The following is a 10,932-nucleotide window of genomic DNA, read 5'->3' on the forward strand; positions in this document are numbered from 1 at the left end:
CATTTCCAAAACCACGAGAGTTGGAATAAAATTTTCTACTTACGTGGGAAACATTTTGCGTCAGAATTTTTAAAAAAAAATTTGCATTCACAATTATTATTGACGCATACTGAATTTTCTGTCACACAGGGAAGATCATGTGAGCAATATTGATTCAAAAGTCCTCCACATGCGCTACCATTCAGAGCAATATTGTTTCTTATGCAAGAACACAAGTTAGAGGCGGAGCAATATGAAAATTTTATATTTACACAGTCACGATCAGTTTCGCAAGTCTTCTGTAAAAGTGCTATAAATAAAAAAAAAAATTTTAACAGATTGCAGTGTAATTCTTGCTCAAGTGATTGATAACTTACTGGACCGACACCGGTCATTTGATTGTGGTGTAAAAAAATCAGAACACTCGCACTGTCCATCGAAACATATTGAATGTCGGACGGCACATTCATCAAGTTTCGTACATTGCGTTCCTAAGAGAGGTGAGCAAGTCGTTGGATTAGATTCAACGTAACCTACTTTGCATTCACATTGATAATCCGAACATTCAGCATTCGGTATTGCACTGCAGTGATTATTGATCCAACAATTCTGGTTTAACATACCTGAAGAATATAAAACACTTTATTGTATTGAACAATAGCCAAAAATTTCACAACATAACTTACTTGGTAAGCAAAAGAAGATAGAATTGTTCCTATAGTTCATTGCACACTTGCATTTTTTATCTGAACAGACTGAATTGTAAGGAAGGCAGTCTTTATCGATGTCACAAAGCTCTCCTAACAATGAACCAAAACAATTTATGTCTTCAGAGCAAAATTTATCTAAGAAACCTGCGACAGAATGGTGATAACACTTATTATCAAGACAGAAAGCTTGTCCGGCTTTACACTCTTCATCATTTGTGACGCTCATGTTGAAGAGTAGTGAATGTACAGTTCTGTTGTAGTAATAACTATTATGATTGCAAGCACACTTATTTTCTGAGGAACATATTGTGTGGTTGATGTAGAAATTACAATAATCATCATCAGTACAAGACATTCCTACATAAGCTGCAAAAGATTTACCGTAAATAATTAGATAACCGATATTTAAAGTAATTACTTACGGTGTACGCATTGATTGCCATTGATAACGACATATTTAGATCTACATTGGCATTTACTACTCTTGCATACCGAATTATTGATCAGGCAATCGCTATCCGTCGCACAGTAACTATCTAACGCCGGTTCACATGAACTGTTGTTTATAACAGCTGTACTGAGTGAACAAACGCAATAACTATTTTTCGAGCATTTTGCAAATTTTATTCTACCACAGTGTCTATCATGATGGCAACGCAATTTTCCGATAACTGTAATCATCGACAAATTTTAAGTTTAGCGGTAATTTCATGCGAGACTACGCAGATTAAATTACCTGGTAAGCATTGATTTTCGAGTTCTGAGTAGTTTTTGCTGCACCGACACTCATTATTAATGCACAGAGTATTTCTAGTTACGCATGTCTCGTTCTTCCAACAAAATCTTCCCAATAATGGCGCACAGTATGTTTCGTTTAACCTGAGATTGTTCGCTCTGCAAACACATTTCTTCTCCGTAGAGCATTTCGCGTGCGTTATTTCATAACAGTCTTCATCTGAGACGCAAGAGGCTTCTAGTTTGGCTGTATAAGAAAAAATAGTCATACCGCAAACTGATACAGCTATGTAATCAGCAATTATGACTAAATAGAGTATATATGTCTCAAAAAACACTTACTTGTTTCTCCACAGATGAATTCGCTTCTTGATTTCTTTATTTTGCATGAAAGGATTGGATCACAGCATGGATGCAGAGAGTAAGGATTACACTGCAAAAAGAATTTATAAATTAATAAATACTATCCCGATATATAATATTCTACGATGATATTTACTCCATGATTATATTGAGCACACTGATTAGAAGGCTCGTTGGTGATTCTATTTGCTTCACTAATACACAATATTAGTGAAATTACAACAGCACTCGAAATGTAAATGAACTTACGGACATACATTGTTATTATGTTCAATTTAATTAAGGAAATTTAAAGAAAAAATTATGAGCTATGAAGAACTTTGCAACGTTTAATAAAATTCTATTCTTTTCCATTTACGGCAGAAGCATTGATAACAACTAAAATAGAATTTATTCATACAACAAGCCATAACCAATGATTAGGATTGCTTTATCAATAGAAACCTCAGTAATAAATTTGATCAATTATTTGCTTGAAAAATAATATCTTATCAAATCAATAAAAAAAATAGACCACTTAAGTTCTTAATATAGGAACGAATTGAAAATTGCGGTGATTGTAAGATTACTTCTATTATTTCATGAAACATTTATTTATTTTGTAAGATTGTTACCCAGTTAATAATTATTAAGACTTTAGTCAGGTGATATTAAAATATCGAAAAATTTTTCTTAATAATATTCTTAATTAACACATCGATCATTATCATCAATTATAATTAATTCATAAATTAGTTTATTGTTATATTTAAACAACTTGCTCTTAAAATCTGGCTTAAATATTCGTTACACAATTAATTATTTAGTTTTTATCTTAAAAAAATGTGCTGGTCCTTTGACGATAATTGATGTATCATTTAAATATGTTGTAAACAATCATCCAGTATTATTCTACATGAAACACACAATGATTGTTAGCAACAGCAATAAAATAAGGTTTGCACTGACAATGGTAGTCTTTGCAAACAGAATTTTCAGCCATGCATTGATTGTCCCTCCAACAATCGCCGTTAAGAGAAGGACGACATGTAGAATTATTTATCGCAATATTATCTACATGACAAACACATTTTCCACTTGTAGCATAACTCCAATGCCAAGAATCACTGCACTCAGAAGTTTCTTCGCAGGAATACATAAAGCGCGCTCTCAAAGAGGTTAGTTTTATAAATATAATTATTAATTTTAGGTTAAGAATAAAATTATTGACATTGAAGAATAAAACAATACTTACTTTCCATGCATCTGTCAACGGAAATCGGTGTGTAAGCAGATTTTCATTGACACTTACCATCCACACAATGAAATATTATCAAATAAATATTAATTTGAAAAATTAAACCAATTGCGGGAAGCTTGAACGATGACCGCAGATTAAGTCGCTTCTTAGAACTATTTTTTTTTTTTATTTATGATATCAGTTGAACAAGTAAACCGATTGTTATCTGCTTGTGGCATTCAATATCAATTTTTGGGCAAAAGAATTAACTAGTATCTGGAATTAATCAACAGAAGAGTAAAAAAGATATGCCCTAGCGGTATCGACGACTCAGAGTAAACTGGGAGTTTACGCGGAGTTACTATAGAGTATACTCCCTCTTGGAGTTTAATCGGGGTATAAGCGGAGTTTACGCGGAGTTTTAGAGGTGTATGCAACGAGTATTGTGTGCAGTTACGACACGGAGTCACAAAAGTGTATTATTGGAGTTTTCGAGAAGTTTTTGACGAGTTTTGGAGTCGCTATGGAGTTTTCCTCGCGTTTTTGTCGAATATTTTCGGAGTTGCAGTGGAGTTTTTTTGGCGTTTTCGTCGAGTTTTGTTGAGTATTTTCGGAGTTGCTAGGGAGTTTTTGTCGAGTTTTTTTCAATGTTTTGCGGAGCTTTATAAGAGTTTCGCTGGTGTTTTTTCGGAGTTTTGGTAGTGTTATTGTGGAGTTTACTCGCAATTAATAATACTTCACGGCATGAAAATTAATTTTAATTTCACAAAGATGACTATAAATAAATCATTTTTCAATTACGATGTACTCTTTATTAATTAATTTATTTATTAACAAGTTGAAATATATTTATCTGCATAGAATATGTTATTTAATAAATATATTATGAAGTTTATAAGTAAAATATATGATATATAAAAAATATGACATCATAAAGTATAATAAATAGTGCTCTCAAAACACTTGGTTTCGTAATAAGGAACACAAAAAACTTTACGAACGTACAAGCAATCAAAGTTCTATACGTATCTCTGGTTCGTCCGAAACTTGAATATGCCTCAGTAGTTTGGTCTCCATCATTCAGGAAAAGCATAAACGAGATTGAGAAGGTTCAACGGAGATTTTTAAAGTATCTGTGCTACAAAGTAAATGGTGAATACCCAACAGTTGGGACAGATTATACAGAACTGTGTGCAACCACGGGAATGCTGTCCTTGGAGGAGAGGAGAGTTATTGCTGCTTTTTTATTTGGCAAGGGACTCTTACGTAACTCTATAGACTGTCCTAAACTGCTGGAACAATTATCGATAAATGTCCCATCGAGGGCTCCTAGAACATACACACCATGTTACCTACCATTAGCGCGATCTAACTTTGAGCAATCAGCCCCTATTTACAGAATAGCGCAGATCTGTGATTTCTTTTTAAACAATGCTGAGTCTCTTGACCTCCTAGGATTTAACCAACCAATAACGACCAGTGCTTTAGCGTCAATTCTCTTGTCTATGAGACAATAGTATTTACTCATTTTTCTTTCCTGTGTATTTTTCTTTTTTTTTTTTTTTTGTTATTTAGGGGAAGGACGGGCAAAATGGATATGTTAATTTGAAAATGAAATAACAAATATATATTACAATCATATCCATTCTTAACTTTGGCTAATAATTTTTTGGGTAATTGAAGTTTATAATTAAAGTAAAATAAAAATAATAACAAAGAAATTCTTCTTCGAAATTAAAAAAAAAAAAAAAGTCAACATTATCCGTTTTGCCCTACCAGGGCGGGCAAAATGAATACTCAGGTCGCGTAAAACGAATACTGATTGGAAAATACATTTCAATCAAAACAATCGTCGCAAAAATATCAACCGCGTCCTGAATATGAAGAAAAAAAATCAAATCTGCATCGTCCTTAACAACATTAAACTAAGTACTGTATACTTACGATTTAAAATTTTTTTTTTTTCCTAAATTTCAATATTTATAAAAAAAATTCCCACAAGTATGCAAAACCAATGCTTTATCGATAACGGTAAGTGTAGTTACATAATAGATTGATAGATTGCTGTCTAAAATGTTTCTATCGACCGACCAGCGATTTAAAACGATTATTCATTTTACCCGCCCTCTCCGTCTTGCCCGTCCGTCCCCTATGTATTAATATTTTTATGTCAAAAAATATCTTAATGGCACCTCATACTGTTACACTGTATCGCTGTATATATTGTTAGAATGACCCTGTTAATGGCTAGTGCTGTTGGGTCTATGTATAAGAAATAAATAAATAAATAAAGAAATTGTCAAAAGTTTACAGTTGTTACACTGAATCAATATTATCATAACAAAAATTAGAATTTTATCAATACATAAAGCGATTCAAAACTTTTTCGGTTTCCGTAAGATAGACAGTGTTGTTTATTACTTGGTGGGTCTTATTATGTGACTAAATAGTTAATACTGATAATGTCTAAGATAGCTTGACCGATTGATCCCTTGGCTAGAAATCAAATAGTCCGGGTTCGAGTCCCGGTCTGTACGAATTATTTTTTTCAGTTTTTCATTCATTATCCATCAAAAACTCCGATGAAACTCGCAAAATACTCTTGGAAAGCTCCACAAAAGCTCGGTAACGACGCTGACTAAACTCGACAGAAAACCCGTAAAAACACTGATAAAACTCAGGGAAAACTTCATGAGAACACCAGCAAAATTCCAACCAAACTCCGTAACGATCTCAATTAAACACCTATTAACCACTATCGTCTTTATGTGTCACAACTGCACACAATACTCCGAGTTTACTCCCCATATGCGCTGACTATACTCCGTCGTTACGCTGAGTTTCGGACGAGTTTCTACAGAGTTTTATCGGTGGCACTGAAACCGCTAGGGTGTGAATGAATCTACTTTACTTAGAAATTTCATTCATAAGACTCCTCGAACACACACACAAACACACACACTGGCGCACTTATTTACGGGGATCATCGTAAAAATAATCACAAATCTTTCTTCGGATCTAAGAATGTCTTAATTTGAAGAGAAGTTGGATTTAGAAAATTATGGTAAAAACTATAACTTGTCAGTTTTTTTTTTTTTTTTCGATTTTTAATTCCCTCCGTGAAAAGTTAAAAGTCATTCAACTTAATCTTAAGTATTTCAAATATTGAATGTAATCTTTCTGCCTTACAAGGGTGCTTTTCTTTGCTTTATTGTGTGTTACATTTCTAAAAATATTGTACATTCCTCTTTTGAAATTGAAAATTTCATACAAATGTGAAAAGTTTAAAAAATTAGTAGTTTCTCTTTAATTATTGGATATTGAATTTTTATGTCTTTTTGACGTTTTGGGGTCTAAGACAATTAACACTATAATTTATCGTAAAATTGTTATGTAATAATTATAAAACCACAATGATACTACTGTAGAATCACAATCAAAACACGATCGAATCATAGTGAAACCGCGATTAATCCACGTTTAATCATGAGTGGAACCACAGTAGAACCACCGCCGAATCACGATGGATCCACAGCAAAACCACAATTTAACCCATGGTTGAATCACAGTAAAACCACTGTGAAACCACGGCAGAGTCACGGCAATTCCACTATAAAACCGTAGTTGGAACCATGATAGAACCACGATCGAACCACATTAGATTCACAGTTAATCCACTGTAAGGCCGCTGTTGAACCACGGTGGAATCGCAATGGCAAAATGGCACAAAATCTACAGTGGATCCACCGTGGTTCCATCGTGGCTCCACAGTAAGTCCACTACAATCGTGGTTCCATCGTGGCTCCACAGTAAGTCCACTACAACCGTGGTTCCATCGTGGATACACCGTGGTTGCTAAACTGCGAGGGTTAGCTATGCATTCATCGTCCTTCCAGCAATAGCTATTGAGTAAAAGAAGACATGTCCGATTATTTATTGCAATGTTATTTTCGAGACGAACACATTTTCCATTTGTAACTCAATTCCAATGCCAAGAATCGATACACTTAGAAGTTGAAATGAATTTGACAATAAAACTATCTCTGGGCTATGGTAAATTTAACGGTTCATAAAATTTTATCTCTTTCTTACGGCACCATAGGTAGTGACTGCTCAAATAAATTCGATAAAAATTCTTCCAATAAGTTTTTAATAAAACCTATTACCGTTACAATTAGTAACAGTATTTGTATTGTCACACAATTGCTTTGTCAACAGGAATTACAAAGATTACCTTTTTTCTTTCATCAATAAACTATAGAATGTCAAATTTAATAGCTTTTAAATCAATTATATTTTATTTTTTTCAAAGATGTCCATCATCGACTCGATGAAATTCACAAACAAAATCTTTTATCTATAGATTAATTACCATTCTTATCAACTTTAATATCTTTGAACAATAAAATTGTTCATCTCATTTTTTTTTTGTTATTTGGATTTATAAAAATAGTATATTAGATTCTTATAAATTGCATTTTTAATTCTAAAATTTTTGGATTAATAATTAATTCATAAATTATTTTACTATCATTTAAATGGGTATCATTTAAATATGTTGTAAACAATCATTCAGTATTATTCAACTTGAAATACACAATGATTGTTAGCAACAGCGACAAAGAGAGGTTTGCACCGACAACGGTAGTCTGTGCAATCAGAATTTTCAGCCATGCATTGATCATCCCTCCAACAATAGCCGTTAAGAGAAGGGAGGCATGTAAAATTATTTATCGCAATATTATCCACATGACAAACACATTTTCCATTTGTAGCACAATTCCAATGCCAAGAATCACTGCACTCAGAAGTTTCTTTGCAGGAATACATCAAGCTCGCTGTCAAAGAGGTTAGTTTCATTGATATAATTATTAATTTTAGTAGGTTAAGAATAAAATTATTGACATTGAAGAATGAGATAATACATACTTTTTATGCATCGGTTAACGGAAATCGGTGTGTAACCAGATTTGCATTGACACTTATCATCCACACACTGAAATAAATCATTAAAGCATCCTAAATCATTTAAACAAATTGCATTGATTAAAGGAGTACAAAAATAACGGCCAACTGCAAAATAGTTGGGAGGACAAATGCATATTTTATCAGAAGAACATATGGAATAATTAATCATCGAACAATCCTCGGATATGTTACACCGTTTGCCCAACGTGCCTAGGAAATTAAAAGCGTTAGTTAAAAATAATGTGAGTTATTGACTATCAATAAGAAGTGATTATTGCTTTACTTGACTCGCATCTAGAATTGGAATCAACAGCTATAAAACCATCCCTGCACCGACATTTATTGGCAATGCAATCAGAATTGGTGATGTAGCACTCATCATCTACTTGACAGCGTTCGTCCAAAAGTGGTGAACATAATGTGTTGCTTATAGAGACATAATTAGTCAAACAAGAACATTTTTCGCTTGCAGAACACTTGGCATACTTGATAAGGTTGCAATCATGATCGTTGTCACAAGACTCTCCAAGACGGACTGCTCAAAACATTGATATTAAGAATTTTATCGAAATCTTTTTTCACGGTTTTTGAAATACCGAAAGTTTTTTATATTAATTCCTTTAACATAAATTTACCGTTATAATTCTGCAATAATGCCAAAGTCATACTACAATTTTGCCGCGTTTATACTGACATTATTAAAAAATTGCGATATTTAGTATTTTTTGTTCGTTGCTGCAGTTAAAGTCATAAAAAATGTGCACATTATAAAATTTTCAATTTCATTCCATTAATCCTCACGTTTATCATTCTAATCAAAGATTAATTAGTTTTTCAGTTAGCAAAAGACAAGAAGCTATCTTGATTTTTCCCGTATTTGATTATTGCGCGGCAGTGTACAATGATTTGATGGATCAACAAGAAATTAGAGTGCGACGCAAGCTAAATGCTTGTATTAGGTATATATTTGAAATATCTAGATTTAAGCATGTAACGCGGTACTCTAAAGAACTTTTCTAGCTAACTATAAGAGTTAAAAGGATTTTTTTAGTGTCGTGTCTCATTTATAAAGCGCTATATTTAGAACAAAAACCACTTATTGACAATAATTTAGAAATATGTGAGTTTAGGCCCCGCAAAGGTGATGTGCAGATTGATTTGCTTATTGTACCATGTTGTCACAGTACCAAATACGATAAATCTTTTATAGTAAGTGCGACTAAAGTATGGAATCGGCTACCTTCATATTGCACTTCACAGCCTACTTTTTCTACTTTCCGTAAGGCATGTTTTGAGTTTCTGTTGAGTGAGGAAAATGTTTGATATGATCACAATGGAATGTCTCTTTACTTGATGATAAAGTGATGTATTTAATATATGTTAGAAATGTATTTTTCGCTAATGTTCAACTAATTATTATATAAACTGTAATAAACTATTATTTTTTGTTTATTCACATTTATTGTAATGTACTTTGGAATGCCGCAAGGAGCTAAGACTCGATGGCCTCAAAACAATATATAATAATAATTAGAATCATTGGAAGTAAAGCGTAGTGTTTGTAGGAGTTTTAAAGATCGGCGATGAGTAAATAAGTATACTGTAAATATGCGGTACATTTAAGGTTTTAATGATGTTTATAAACCGTTATTTTCCTATCGTATTGTCGTTAATACTCTGAGTTTATTTCGTAATAATTCGGCAAAAAAATCTGGCTAAACTAACTGAAGTATTACGGTGAACATATAGCATTTATATCGTATGAATACGGAATCTTTGCGGCATTTCCAAAAACCACGAGGGTTAAAATAAAATTTTCTACTTACATGGCAAACATTTAGCTTCAGAATTTTTGAAAAAAGGTTTGCATTCGCAATTATAATCGACGCATACTGAATTTTCTGTCACACAGGGAAGATCATGTGAGCAATGTTGATTCAAAAGTGCTCCACACGTGCTACCATTCAGAGCAATACTGTTTCTTATGCAAAAACACAAGTTATAGGAGGAGCAATATGAAAATTTTATATTTTCACAATCACGATCGGTTTCACAAGTTTGCTGTAAAAGTGCTGTGAATAAAAAAAAATTTTAAGAGCTCGAATTGTAATTCTTGCTCAGGTGATTGATAACTTACTGGACTGACACTGGCCATTTGATTGTGGTACAGAAAAATCAGCACACTTGCACTGTTTATCGGAACATATTGAATGTCGGTCGGCACATTCATCAAATTTCGTACATTGAGTTCCTAAGAGAGGTGAGCAAGTCGTTGGATTAGATTCAACGTAACCTACTTTACATTTACATTGAAAATCCGAACATTCAGCATTTGGTATTGCACTGCAGTGACTATTGATCCAACAATTCTGGTTTAACATACCTGAAGAATATAAGACACTTTATTGTATTGAACAATAGCCAAAAATTTCACAACATAACTTACTTGGTAAGCAAAAGAAGATAGAATTGTTCCTATAGTTCATTGCACACTTGCATTTTTTATCTGAACAGACTGAATTGTAAGGAAGGCAGTCTTTATCGATGTCACAAAGCTCTCCTAACAATGAACCAAAACAATTTATGTCTTCAGAGCAAAATTTATCTAAGAAACCTGCGACAGAATGGTGATAACACTTATTATCAAGACAGAAAGTTTGTTCGGCTTTACACTCTTCATAATTTGTGAAGCTCATGTTGAAGAGAAGTGAATGTAGGGTTCTGTTGTAGTAATTACTATTTTGACTGCAAGCACACTTATTTTCTGAGGAACATATTGTGTGGTTGATGTAGAAATTACAATAATCATCATCAGTACAAGACATTCCTATATAAGCTGCAAAAGATTTACAGTAAATAATTAGATAACCGATATTTAAATTAATGACTCACGGTGTACGCATTGATTGCCGTTGATAGCGACGAATTTAGAACTACATTGGCATTTGTTATTCTTGC

At 33.0% G+C, this 10,932-nt stretch overlaps 1 protein-coding gene across 1 annotated transcript; it reads right to left on the reverse strand.

Annotated features, from left to right (window-relative positions):
• On the reverse strand, positions 1-621 carry LOC123267504 (fibrillin-2-like). Its single transcript, XM_044732174.1, has 2 exons — positions 357-621; positions 1-289 (listed from the first exon to the last, which is right to left on the reverse strand). The coding sequence occupies exons 1-2, from the start codon at positions 598-600 to the stop codon at positions 36-38; spliced, it is 498 nt and encodes a 165-aa protein (XP_044588109.1). The 5' UTR covers positions 601-621; the 3' UTR covers positions 1-35.
• Between the last annotated feature and the right edge of the window lie 10,311 nt (positions 622-10,932).

This window comes from Cotesia glomerata, linkage group LG6 (assembly GCF_020080835.1).
Source record: "Cotesia glomerata isolate CgM1 linkage group LG6, MPM_Cglom_v2.3, whole genome shotgun sequence".
Lineage (NCBI taxonomy): Eukaryota > Metazoa > Arthropoda > Insecta > Hymenoptera > Braconidae > Cotesia > Cotesia glomerata.